Below are 14,486 nucleotides of genomic sequence, written 5' to 3' on the forward strand. Positions count from 1 at the left end.
AGTTGTATAATATCCTCCATGGCAGCCTGAATTAGGGTCTGTCGTCCCCTCAGGAGAGCACGGCATGTCCTCTCTCATGCTGTGTTTATCAGCACACTCTTGCCAAGGACACCACTTTCAGCCCCTGTTTGCTTAAGCCTTCTAGGGACAGACCCATGGGATGCACGCATGGCATGAAGTCTTTAATAGGGATGATGAAAGGAACAAGAAAGAAGGAAGTAGAGAACACCTTCTCAGCGTCTGCTCTGCCTCTGTCTGGAGAAGGAAATGCACCAGCCTGCAGAGGGGTCCCCCAGGCAGAGCGAGGTACGCTGCTTTCTATCTGTGTTGTTATTGTTGTGTGGATTTGGATTGGTGACAGGAACCCACATGTTGAGTCTGTGCTGAGTAAGGAATAGTTGACAAGTATGTGGAGGGGGTTACTTAGGGGCTGTAGACTACTGGTGGGGGAAGGATGTACAGACAGGCTGCAATATGAGATGCAGGAAGAAATTCCTTATCTGAGGCCACAGACGTTTCAGTGGACAGTGCCAAATGGGAGTGACAAGGGTAGAAATAAGTAAATATACCAAAGCTGATGACATTTTAACACTGTCTATATGAGTATGAACTGCAAAATATACAGAGTATAAATATGAAATTACTTGGTGAAATGGCCACTTGGAGAGATAATTATTTATTGCATTATTAAATCAATAATACTGATGCATTTCTATGGTTGAGCTTGGGCTAGCTTTTACAACTTCATATACCATGCCTTTGGGAATTTGTTTTTGAAGATTATGTTCTCAACTCATGTTCATCAATTGGTTTAGAACATGTCTACAAAAAAGACCAAGTGTCACAACTTTAAGGAGAACCCAAATGCAGCACTCGAGAAACCAAGGAAAATTGGTGATAAACTTTATTGGAGATTCCACTGGATCTGAGGAATACCAACCGAGCAGTTTAACGCACCGGAGGACAGCGGGCAGAAGGTGAGTCAGGGACAGGCAGAGAGTCAGGGAGTCAGGGAGTAAGCGAGGCGGTCAGCGTAGATACAGGCAGGGTCGGATAACAGGCCAGACAGGATAGTCGAGGGACAGGCAGGATCAGGGAACAGGCAGAGCAGGCAGAGCAGGCAGAGCAGGCAGAGCGAGGACAGGCAGGGTCGGAACCGGGTAGGCAATTTAGTATCAAACGTGGGAAAGACAAGCATGAGGCAAAGTACAACCTGGCAAAGAGTGTGTGTAAGGTGCAGGTTTAAATACTGGCAGAAGCTAATGGGTGCAAAAGAGAAAGAGAGTGAGCTAACGAGTGGGTGTGGAAAACAGGTGAGACAGGTAAATGGAAAACTACTGGTGAATGATGGAGCAGACTATGACACCAAGAACCATCTTGCAATTTCCCTAAAAAACAAGTTGACACATCGAAAATGCTTGTTATGTCCAACCAACAGTCCAAAGTCCCAACAATATTGAATTTTCCCATCAAAGAACCAAGCAAAGCAGCCAATTGTAAAAATTGAGAGGCTGAAACCAGTTTCTGTTTTTTTCTTAAAATGTGTCTTCATGTGGTTAATCGATTATGGAAATAGTAACCTATACATTTTGTGTCAATTAACTTATTGACAAACAACCAATCGTTTTGGCTCGAATTATTAGCATATGATTGATGATCTTAGTTTTTAGTTTTTTTCTATACTCCACCATGAGATCTCTAAATCTGGATATTTTCTATGGAACAGGTTTTTCAGTGTTAGGTGCATGATGCCTATCAAAGTGTGGATTTTGGAGATGTAATGGTATGACATTTGGAGAAATTCTCTTATTCGCTTCATGCTATAGACTTAGACAAGCATATTCATTTTCTTGTTGTGCATCAATGACGAGTATAAAGACTGGAAATAGGAAGAAGGCCTTAACTTCTAAAATGTATAAATTGGGTTATATGGGGAGTTAAAGGGTAACTATTTTTTGGCAGGTCCGACCTAGTATCTTCTGGGGCTGCTGTCTTATCATCTACCAGCAGCAAGCAAAGCAGAGGCTAAGAGAGGCCTGAGAGAAGAGAGAGAGGCCCCAAAATGTAAAGAAAAGGTCAATAAGGTCATATAGGATGAGTATCTTTACTATCCTTCCGATAATTAAGCTATATATCTAATGTCAGTGTTAAGCCTCAGCGCACATGCAACAAGCTGGACTTCTGAGTCAACTTGTTCATCGCCACAGCTCAGTCTTTTAACCACAGACAAAATAGCAGTGTTTACAACTCAAGGTTTGAGTTATTCGAAGCACTCTCCATTTACTCACATGCCTCAGTCAGCTGTTTGAGATGGGGCAAGGACAGGCATGCTGTCAAACAAGAGCCGCACCTCACATTCATAAATATGAACATACACAGAGAGAAGGTGGGGAGCAAGAGAGGGAAAGAGAGAGAGGGGGAGAGATTGTTGTGACCTTTCACCTATTTCTCCATGCAGCTGTGGGAATTCTGTGAAGCAGGCAAATTCAGTGAAAGCTCTGTGATGGATTTAAAGAAAGAAAAGGAAGTTACACAATGGAAAACCACAACCTCTTCAGCTTTTATTCGTGAATGCAAGGTTGTGATCCCATCCATTAGGGAAATTAAGGATAAAGACTACACACATCTTGAATTGTATGCATTGTGCATCACAACCTAACATGAAGACAAGAACATGACATAACAAGTTCCACCAGGCCTGCGACTTCTTCTGACTCGTTTGAGAACACAAACTTTAACACAAGCACAGATGCACCAACTGTTCTTGTTAAATGTTTGTGTTCACTATGATACTGGGGATTACATATCATCATCGCTGCAGGGTGATTGTGTGTGCTTGTGTGTACATGTGTTTGTGTTTGTGTGTGTGTGAGTTGCCTAGCACCTGGTAACTGAATAGCCGAAACCTTATCGTCTTGCCTTTAGAGAGTTCTAAAGGCAGGACTTTTGCTATCGTCACTCACCACTGAGGTAATATGATGGCAAAGTGTATGGCAGAAAAATTAGCTTAGAGAAGCACGAGACACATCTGGAGATAGATCTCTGTTAGTTGGAATATATTTGTGTGCAAATTGTGTTCAAAACAGTCAAAGAGGCCAGACCACTCCCGAGTTCATTTGCATGTCCATTATGACATAACACTCTGTAAACCAAGTTCAATGCATGGTCCTGAAACCATTTTTGGCACACAACCTTATTTGAGGTTAATGTACAGTAGGTTTTACTTACATTTGGTATACTACCATATGCATACAGATGTATAAAATGGATATTGTCAATAGTTTCAGAATAACCCCTATTGGGCAGAGTTCCAGTTGTCATGGGGGATATCCAAAACCTCTGTACAGTGAAGAGTTATGTTTGTGTAAAACCTGAGTGACTCATTAAGATTAAGCTATACATTGTGTAGATTGCTCCAAGCTTTACTTAAAGAATTCCCTCTTCCACAATAACCACTGTCAGCATGTTACAACCATATATAAACTTGCACATAGCGACACAAACAAACTCATGCATGTGTGTGCATAAACCCATGCAAACTGTGAGTATTGGCCCAGAACCCTCATAAAGCACACTTCCCACACAAATACACAATTATGTCCACAGTCATTATTTAACACAATTTCTGTACTGTCCACTGCCTTTTATTGTCTGCAATAATAAAAGGCAGTGGGTATTCTCAAAGCTGACTGCAGATTATGAAAGTGACCACCAGGGGTTTTCAAAGCATCTCTGCATCCTATTGGCTACTCAAATGCTGCATTCAGAAAAAGCACGTCTGATTGGCTGACAAGATTGACTGGCACATCGAGGTCCCACCCACAGGGTGAGTGAAAACATGGATGTGGAGGGGGAGGGGAAAGAGCTCTGTTTACAAACCAAAATTGTTAGTAACATCTACAGGATCACTGGTCATCAAAAATTATATGGTGTGTGTAGTCCACCTATTTAATTTTAAATATCAATCCAGGATTTCATGGTTGACAGGATTTTTTTTCTAACTCTGCCACAAGAGGACAAAATGAGATGATGAGGTTACCCTGTCTTTTTCATTTTTACCATGTTTAAAAAAAAACTCAAATTAAAAGATGCAATTTGACATTTGAAAAAAACCATCCATGAGGTAACATGTACGACACAAAGATACATGTATCCAGTTTGCAGTCCAATGTCTATTCAGGAGGTGATATAACAGGTTGGTTGCAACTTTTTTTTTTTTTACAGTCATCAACAGCAACAGATCAGCTCTGTGCTCTCTTTTTCTCTAGCTGAACTCAGCACCAATTTGAAAATGTAATCACTTTTCTATCGACAGATCTTCATAATTCCCTGTTACAGATGGCTTGTATTAGCAGCTATCTGAGCACAGTATCAGGATCCGTTTACCATCCCCCAGCAGGGATTCCAAACAGCAGGGATGGTGAAAGCAGAAGCTGATCATGGATCAGTCTCTGTGAAAAGTCACCCTTTCCATCTGGGTGCAGGTTGACAGCTCTTTTGCCCAGCCCCCACCCTGTTACCTAGAGAACCGGCTTGTGGCTTGTGTAATATTCTGATTGGCTGTTTTTCTTGAGGTGGGCGGAGAAAGGGGCGTGGCCAACGTATTGTGATCTCACAATCAGCTGTTTTGTACGTTTTACATTCTGATCCGAGGATCAGCTGGAGGCAGCAATAAACAGAAGGAAATTCTGCAGCGGAAAAAAACTGAGGAGGAAAAAGCTGCAGATGTTATAATCCGAAAACATCAGTGTAACATTTTTACACGAAGCCCTTCTTCTAAGAAGAAAGCCTTTTATTTTTGTATAATAGTGTTTTAACTACCTCACTTAAAGACGATCTTAAGCTGTGCTTTAAGAATTGTTATCGTTTCTACTGTGTTCGAGATCTCGTTTACAACTTGAATAATATTGCAAAGGCAGGTAAGCTTGTCTTGTCTTTTCTTTCTTAATTGTTGTTTGATGTTGGTTTTAGGCTATGTGTGATCTTAAGAGGTATCAAGCTACATACACATTCCGCATATGTTAATCTGAAGATCCCCAGAAATCATGAAATCATAAAACAGGTAGAATAACATTGTCTGACACTCACTCGTTAAGATGCTATCTTTGACTGTTGTGATATAATAGGGAATTACCTATTATTAGGTCACGAATACATTAAAGGAAGCAGCAGCCCTGAAAAAAACAAGCTAAATTAGGTCGATTCGACATTTTATGTCTCAAAAAATACATCAACCTGCATAAACCTTATTACAGGATCCTAGCGACGTTTTTTTTTTCTTGGAAAATGCACCAAATGGTGATGTGGAATCAAATTCGATGGCGGATGTTGATGTTTTTCTGGGAGGCGGACCTTGTAGGCTCAGGTTTTCTGCAAATTATAGTCACTCATTTTATATTTTGTAAAAATACCCTGTTTCGTGGTATTGTGAGAAGCCTATGCAGTCGATGTATTTCGTGCACTGTCGCTGAGCCACAACTGTCATTGCTTTGACCCTTTAGCTGTACAGCTTATACGGATAATTCATGTTTAACCTGGATACTCTAAAAGAAAGTCCTGTCTCCTCTCGGCTGATCAGCTGTCGAAAATTCTTAGGCCGAAGATTATGTTTTATCGTGTAACATCAATGTTAAGGTATTTTTGTGTGTTTCAAATGTAAACATTGTTGCTGTGGGCAGCATTTTTTTTTTAATAACGTCAATGGGTTTCAACTACAGACGATGACTGTCGATAAAAGCAGATTTTCACATATTGATCGTTTTCAGCAAAGTGATGCAAAATGCAGATGACACACAACAACATATTTAGGTCGAATAAAAACAGCCATTATATAATATATTCTCGCTATGTTTGCTATTCAGATGTCTACTTGTCTCCGGTTGCTGAAAAAGCCTCTGTTGGCGTCAGTGACGTATGCATTACGTCACAGGCGTCTTGTTTTTATTTCGTGAATCTCCTCCCACCCTGCTCCGCTCCTCCTACCTTTTTTTAAAAGGCCAATGTCAAAAGAAAGATCCATGTTTCAAGGTCCTTTTTTATATCATAGATGGCCTGCTTGTAAAATAATATGTATTGTGTGACATTTGATTCACAACACAAAACATGACCTGTCATTGTTCCTGATGACCATATAGGCAACGTCTCTCTGCTGTAGTGTGTGTGCCAAATATTAAAAATACATCCTAATATTAGAATAAAATCGTCTCATTAATAACAACAGCATGATTCATATGCACAGGATACTCATGTAGACATCCACAATGTATTATTACCACAGTGTCCTTACTATACTGTAGTTGCACCAGCACTACTAAGGACAATTAAGGGAAAACAAGGAGTGTTTTCCAGACAGAAAAGACAAGGCAATATATCCAGACTTGCATATTATCATGCTAACATTGTCATGACTATAATTCAAATGAAAAAATAAATACACATTTATTCTTCTGCTTTTTTATGTGATAGATTTTACTTCAAAGGACATTTATCAGTGTTAACTTGTGGAAGTTGTTAGATAATGCTTTTTCGCAACCTATGCCATAGGAACTGCCTCCTCCAGGATATACGCCATTGGTGTATCAAAGCTATATTTACACTTGTCAGATAGCCCTAAATTAGCAGCCGCCAAACTGATAAAATAGTTTTGTAAGGGAAGTGCTGCATGTAGTCAATGTTAATGTTGCGCCGTGTGTGTGTGTGTGTGTGTGTGTGTGTGTGTGTGTGTGTGTGTGTGTGTGTGTGTGTGTGTGTGTGTGTGTGTGTGTGTGTGTGTGTGTGTGTGTGTGTGTGTGTGTGTGTGTGTGTGTGTGTGTGTGTGTGTGTGTGTGTGTGTGTGTGTGTGTGTGTGTGTGTGTGTGTGTGTGTGTGTGTGTGTGTGTGTGTGTGTGTGTGTGTGTGTGTGTGTGTGTTTTGTGGATGTCTGCTGCACCTTATGCAAAGCAGTCTTCAGGGTTTTTTACCAACATTTTGTGTATCTGGATTTGATGTGGTCCGATGCCTTTGGTTTCTTTAGTTCTTAATTTCAGACACAGTTTTTGTATCTTTTGGTTTACCCTTGCAATATTCCCCAAATTGAGAACAACCATGGGCCTTTTTATTTAATTGACTGGATAGGATCTTTATACAGCTGAGATGTTTTTTATCCAGAAGGCGTAATGAGTTATTCTGGAAATAGGCTACATCTGCGGCTTTTCGCGTCAAAGGTAATTTGACTCTCATTTTCTCTTGTTAAGCATACACCCATGCAAACTGTCTCCTTGAAACTGATTGTTGAAAATATTCCTATTCCATCTGACATAGAAATCTCAGGAGCATGTCATGTATGCTTGCAATTATGTCTCTTCCCTTAAATGTGTGGTGTCCATGTTCATTCTCCAAATAAGTGAAAAAAAAGTGTCTGCTTTGCAACAGCCACTCATGCATAACTCCGTATAAGAATCTCATGCTCTTAGTTTCACCATTTTAATCTGAGCTCATTCATTAATACCAACCTCTGTCATGCCTCGTGTTGTTGGTGACATAGTTAAATGTCTGCAGAACATATCGGATTCCCATGAGAAATTAAAGGAAGATCAAGCCATCGGTCAGAGATCATGGATTGAAATTGGTTATGATCTATTTAAACCACCATTGAAACTAGTATAAAAATGTATTATTTATATATGTATATAAAAAATATAAGCATATCAAAAAGAAACAGAAGAGAGCAAAGATATATCTAGTGTGTCAACAATTATTAGCAGAGGATTGCTCTCTGCGGTCTCTTCAGTCATTACTTCTGCACTCACATAGTTTAAGTAAATAAAACTCACACTCACTTTGTTTGACTTTTTGAGAACCAGGGTCTTTGTATCACCTCATTTCACCTCCTCCTCCTCTTCTTCTCTGGCCTGTCCATCTGTCCTGAGACTTTGCTGATTGGTTATGTAAACTACTATCGGGGGAGGGGAGTGCAGTGCAGCCATTGTCCACCAGCCTTTTGCATCCGGATTTAATTTAGTTCATTATAACACATTCTTCTACCTAGTTCTTCTGAAATTCAAAGCTAAAGACAAACATGTGTGTGTTTTCCTCTTTGATTAAGAGTCTAAACTAAGTATAGACAGGGTTGAAAGAACTGTCAGCAAGTGTTTAAGCTACTATAATAAATATTCTTTTATATGGGCAATGTGTCAAATGACTATCTGAAACAGTGCACTCATATTGATAAAACCAACCTATATTTTATATCCAGACCAGACTCCTCGCAGCTCTACAGACTATCTTTTAGGTCATTGTTTTGTTATTTTAATCACCCAAAACCTTTCTGTTTTGGTTCACTGCTCTGATCAGCATTTTGAAATAGTTACTTACCACAAGCATTGCTCATTGTACTTATCTAATCTGCCCTGACATAGTGGCAGGAAATTAACCCAATAGTGGACTGAATGTGTTGACAGTAAAGTACATTACTGTATCTTCTGATTACCACTAACCACCCTCTTCTCTCTCTCGCTCTTTCTCTCTCTCTCTCTTGTTTTCTCTCTCTAGGCCTTCGCTCCAAACCAAGTCAACCTTACATTTGCACTAGAGAAGCCTGTTCAAACCTGCTTGTCAAAATCGAGATCCAGTAAGGGCTTTAGGTGGAAAATAAAAGAGACTCAAAATATCTAACAAAGTATTGCTTAGAACAGCAACAAGTGATACTTAAACACAAATAAGAAATTCAATAAGGCAGCTACAGCTTTTTCTTTGTGGACAAACAAGAAGTACCTGAGTCATCACCACTTGACGAAACAAGCAGTCATGTTCCAACGTTTGAGCAGCCTGTTGTTTGGGGAGGTAGAAGAAGTGGCGGCTGAGCTGAAAGGACCCAACCCCTGTGTGACAGAGGCCGACGAGGAGGGATGGATGCTCGTCAACCTGCCTGGTGAGTACCAGCACAGAGAGTGGAGTGGTCGGATTTTAAAGCCTTACCAAACTGGGAAACAGACAAATTGTGTTTTATGAGTTAACAGCAAAATATATATGTTCCCTCTTGCATGTCAATATTACGGACTAATGTTTAAAGTGTAGGATTATTGATGGGGATGATGGGGTGAGGTGAAGAATCAGTAGGGGCGCGACGCAAAAACACTGGTGCTTACCCATATGGCTGCCATATCAAAAGTGTTGTCTGTCAGTGGAAGGAAACACATAATTCTCTGTTAACATGCATCTCCTTCTTCTTTGTTTATGAGCTCAATCATGACAAAGACAGTTATTGAGAATGAAAACTTGCTTTGGGGCCTTTCCAGAAGCCACTCAAACATTAAAAGCAACATAAAAGTAGCTCTCAGGAAAGTCAAGACAAACATTATGTCACTGACATAATCACAACCTTAGAGGGTCAACACAACTAATGATGTGACTCTTTTATGTTTTGTGTTTCCTTACCCCCTCTTCTTCCCCACCTCCAATTTTGTTTAAACACCCCTACATTCCCCACACTGGTATGTGTGTGCGTGCGTGCGTATGTGATCCTTTTAAAAATGTCCCCTTTCAACCCGCATGGCTTTTTGGAAATCTACCATATTTGCATCATTTGTGCAACATCCCCCTCCCACCTCAAACATCTGTCTTTATTGGCCGTCTCATCCCCGATCTCATCGCTGCCTCAGAAGAATCTGACTGCATGATTCAGGCAGACGATGAGACGGGAGAACCATCAATTGCACAATCATTCCCAGATAGTAACCAATCAATTCAAAAAGGCATAAATTCAAGGACTGAAAGCCTGGCCCCCATTTCCCACCCGTCTATCAAGCGACGTAGAACACATAAAGCTCGGTCACGAGGTGCAGTAGCCCCATCAGACCCACTGTCTTGTCCAAGCGCTAGCCCTTCAGACTTGGGTGCCACTACACCTGTGACCCTGCCGAGACGGGCCAGGCTGTCCACGCCCTCCTCAACCCCGTCAATGTCCCCTGGCTCTGGAAGTGAGTGTGGGCGCAGTGGGGGTAGCAGTAGGTCAGGCCAAGAGAGAGGCTGCATGGATGAGAGCTGGTTTGTCACCCCTCCCCCCTGTTTCACTGCAGAGGGAGCCACAGCGGAGGCCAGCCCGATGGAGGACCTGCTCATCGAGCACCCCAGCATGTCTGTGTACGTCTCTCCGAGCAACTTCTCCATGGTCTCCCACAGCAACCTGTCCGTGTTGGGAGAGGAAAGCATTGTCAGCCTGGCGAGCAGCGTGAGGTGAGAAATAGCATTCTTTATGCTGGCTACACTTGACCTTTACCTGCTTTTTCAGCATCAGCACAACTATCACTACATCACACCTTCAGGTTTTTCTCTCTCCTTGCAGCAGAGTGGCAGAACCAGCTGCTGCCCTGGCTACCCGCAGCACTATGCCTACCAGGGTGAGCCGTGGAGCCGCTGCCCAGGCTGGAGCTCTGGCCAAGGTCACCCAAGTGGCCAGGGTCCAGCGTAGCAAAGCCCGCATCGAGCGACGCCATCTGGGCCGCAACCGCATCCAACGCCAAAACCGCACCCGGGAGCAGGTCCCTCGCCATGCAGGCCACGCCAGAAACACCTTCCTTCAGCAGCCCACCAAGCGTAACATCTGCCACTAAACTCCACTACACCAGGGGGCAGCGCGTAGTCTTAGGGCATTAGTAGTGCATAGTCAACTCCAAGACACACAGGATTAAATGTCTTCACGCACCACATATTTGCTTTCTTTTCTGCACATTATATCATAATTCGATGCCAGTAGACCAGTAGCTTTTTTGTTTTGGTCAAGTTACAAACTGGCTCGACCTGGTAGTTTAATGCCCCTTTAAGATGTCAAGCCCTCTGAGAAGATCTGTGTAGACGTTTATAACAGTTGTTATCCATTGCAGTATCCAAACAACAACAACAAATATAAGAAATATGTATACAGGTTATACTTGGTAACAATAATTATTAAGAAAAACAAAAAAAACTATAGCTCTTTTGATTTTTTAAACTATTATTTTTTCTTTCACTTGTCCTCAAGGCATGTTATTTTTAATAATTCAATCATTAAATCCCTTAAATTGTTTATATATTTAGAGCGATTTTTTTATTGTAATTACCAAGTGTACTTTAAGACATTTCCGGTAGAAACCATGCAAGAAAGAGACTTTCTTGTTTCAGAGAAAACAACTCATCATGTCTTCGAAGCTTTACATTATGGTGACTATATTTTCAGATAGATAGAAGGTTATACTGTGAGACGAGTGAGAGAGGAAAATCACTTGACATTTGTTCCTCTTCAGTTTGGTCTGGCAAAAGACAAAGGCATTCAGACATGAGGCAACCTGTTTCATCACAGGAAACACATATTGTGATATTTCTCTTTTCTCTCTGTGAAGGTTAAGAGCAAGTAGAAGATGATGAGAGTATGAGCAAAACAGATTAAAGAGTACAAATAATGTCTTGACGTAGAATTTGACATTATTAACAGGATTATTGAAATGAAACAGTTAAAGGAAAGTGTTATGTAACCCTCTGAGCAGCCCATCAGTATCTAGAAAATGGCTTTTGTTTTGAATATTTCATCGGTGTAACTCTGGAAAATTAATAAGGCACTTTCTTTCTATGAAATGAAAGATTGGCTTTATGGGCAGAGACATATCGATAAAGAGTATAAATGGATGTGAGATGAGAGGATACAGGGCTTGCCTTTGGGTTACAGGGTATGGCAAGTTATAGTAAGTGCAGAGCGGTATTGATGGCAACTCTTTATTTTGTTTTGTGATATTGTTTTCTGCCATTATTTCCTTTTTAATTGTAATATTATTTAATAGTCTCTCTCTCAGCATGGTTTCACCAAATAAAGAAATAAGGCCTGGTTCTGTCAGACAATGTACACTTGTAGCTTTTAAAGTAAACAAATAAGAGAATCTCTCTGTTGATCATACGACAGCATGATTATCATTAAATGTGTGGTCTGGAAACTAAAGTGATGTGCCCGGCACACATCAGACATTTTCATCCTCAACGTGTGCTGTGATCTTATGTTATCCATGTGAACACCAAAAAGATAGTACGACCTATTCACACGTCAGTCCCTTTCATATAAAGGTTCCTGGGGAAAAACATCTCTCAGCTGAACAAAACCCATCGTCCCTCTTCAACACATCCAGAACCTTCATCTTGAATCTGGTCGTGCAACCCATTGCTCCCTAACATCATCTGTCCATTTCTACCCGTCCCTTTCTCATTAGCACATCCAGCTCTAATAGTTTCCACCTAACGATCTAGCTTACTGATATGTATTCAACAACAATAGTAAACAATGGTGCTGAAGTGTATACTAATGTTTGTAAATTATTTGAGACATGGATGTAAGTTTGCACTGTCATACTTTTTGTGAGTCAAAGTTTTAGCAGTGTGCTGTGTGCTTGTTTTTGTGGTATATTTTTTCTTTTTGTTTTGATTTAAATTGTGTGTGAGAAGGTGTACTGACACGTTAAATGCTAGAAACTCTTTAAAAGAACATGATTAGTGGTCATTTATTTTTATTGTAAATATTACAAAACAATTTATAACGCACTATTAGATGTCAGAGCCTTTCAAGACTTGAGTCCACAAAGTTGTGTCTAATGAGACAAATCCCCTCTCTGCCTCACCTCTGTGCTCAATATCAAATCAAGAGGGCATTTCAGTGGACAAAAGCGTGATGTCTTTGCCTCAACTTCGGTCTCATCCCTTTGAAGTGCACCATAAAAACAGCACTAGACTCAGGGTTGATGTGTCATAGGCAAACACTGCCCTCCAGAGGGTCCACTTAGCACAGCTCCGGCTGTATGGAAGCTGGTGAGGATACAGTACAAGACCTGGTTTTAATATAATCTGTACCAGTGTGTAAAGGAAATATTGTCTGGGTATTCCTGTTCCTTGTTTGGAAATTGAAATGTCCGGTCCCATCTTAAAATACATGTTTCCACCCCGAATAACCGACCACAAATTAATTTCTGCCAATATAAGTCTGTTTTATTCAAAGTATGTTAATATTTGTTAATTTATGATATAATTATGAATTGTATCTTTTATTGTGTTTAAAGATTTTCTATCATGTTGATCAACGCTGAATGGTGCAGGAGATGGATTTGAGGTGATGAGTCCAACATGCTCAGAGACATAAAGAAACACAAAGAGATCTCTGTTGAATGAATTATGTCTGCCCCTGTAATAAAGTACATACAGAGTAACAAATTGTGGGCGTGAATACAAAATGTAATGACCATCACAGCCTTTTCCGCTATACGTTTTTTCCATCATTTTATTTCTTCCTTTCTCTCCCTTATTATGTAAACAGGAAATGTGTTTTCAGTATGTTGTGTGTGATTATTGAAAGGTAGAGTTTAAGGAGCGACAGTCAACAATGGGGAGCGAGACTGGTCATATGATGTGGACAGGGAAAGAATGAGGCAGGAGATTTATATATTTAACAAAAATATTAAATATACCCTCAAAAATACAATAGAATATGCTTGTATTTTCCCATAGTATCATAACAGTTGTTCACCAATAGGATGTTTTAAATAAGAGGCGTTGAATGTCTGGGGAGTTTCATATGTGTTATGTTATGCCCTGAAATGGCAGCTTAAAAACCCTTGGAGTGTTTGCCCATGTTAAATCTCAATTAGTACACATATCCCCTCGTAAAAAAGAAATATAAAGACGTAAAATGTGGTGTATCTGATATCTACAGTATGGTGATTGTGCCTTTCACTATTTCTGCATGGTTTTTGTGATGTACTGATTTTTCCATCCCCAAAGTGGACCTACTGTATGTCCACTGACAGGCAAGACCTATGCAAAAATTAATGGATGGGTTTCCAGCATCCATTCAGAAAAACACAGGTACCCGCCAAAAAAAACTAAAAAAACCATCAACAATAAATACTCAGGTTAACACCTGAATCTTGTGTCATTATTTTCCACTGTGAGGGCATAAGGGGATTGGAATAAAGCATAATGGAGGCTATGGAATAGAGTAGTTAGTGTGTTATCAGTGGGGGAATGTAAATCCTTGAGTAAAAATAGAAATGCCACAATGTTAAAACAATTATGCTTCCAAGTTTTTCAAAGTAAGTATTAACGGGAAAAGATTATACAAGTTTCAAAGCAAAAGTACCATGTCAATAGAATATTTACATTAATTATAATATTTACCTCAAAAGTACCTGAAATGTGTTATTGAGTAAATGTACTTTGTTACATTCCACCACCTTTCACCTTGCAGGTGACGCTTTAAAACTAGGCGGAAGTTATGGCAGGCCAAAACAAAAGGGAAGCATTAGACAGACGGGTGTAGTAATGGGGTGTAAATAGGCTATTATGTGTATTTAATATGGGCGGGGTATTATCTTGCAAAACATAGACCTACAGTGGCTTGAAAAAGGGAGAACATAAAATGAAGGCAAATAAAGATGATGTAAAAGGGTAAAGCAAAAATAAGAATGACATCTATTTTTGCAGCAGAGTGGTCCAACCTT

The 14,486-nt window shown here is 40.3% G+C and overlaps 1 protein-coding gene across 7 annotated transcripts; it reads left to right on the forward strand.

The window, feature by feature from the left end:
• Positions 1 to 201: 201 nt before the first annotated feature.
• LOC117449374 (tumor protein p53 inducible nuclear protein 2) lies at positions 202 to 13,903 on the forward strand. 7 transcript variants are annotated; one of them, XM_034087027.2, is made up of 5 exons: positions 4,645 to 4,919; positions 8,530 to 8,908; positions 9,639 to 9,956; positions 10,056 to 10,212; positions 10,322 to 13,903. In XM_034087027.2, the coding sequence occupies exons 2-5, from the start codon at positions 8,785 to 8,787 to the stop codon at positions 10,587 to 10,589; spliced, it is 867 nt and encodes a 288-aa protein (XP_033942918.1). In that variant the 5' UTR covers positions 4,645 to 4,919; positions 8,530 to 8,784; the 3' UTR covers positions 10,590 to 13,903. The 7 variants fall into 7 exon arrangements, with proteins under 7 accessions (XP_033942917.1, XP_033942918.1, XP_033942920.1 ...); XM_034087029.2 differs by having other exon boundaries at positions 10,325 to 13,903; XM_034087028.2 differs by having other exon boundaries at positions 9,642 to 9,956.
• Positions 13,904 to 14,486: the final 583 nt, after the last annotated feature.

This window comes from Pseudochaenichthys georgianus, chromosome 7, assembly GCF_902827115.2.
Source record: "Pseudochaenichthys georgianus chromosome 7, fPseGeo1.2, whole genome shotgun sequence".
Classification (NCBI taxonomy): Eukaryota; Metazoa; Chordata; class Actinopteri; order Perciformes; family Channichthyidae; genus Pseudochaenichthys; species Pseudochaenichthys georgianus.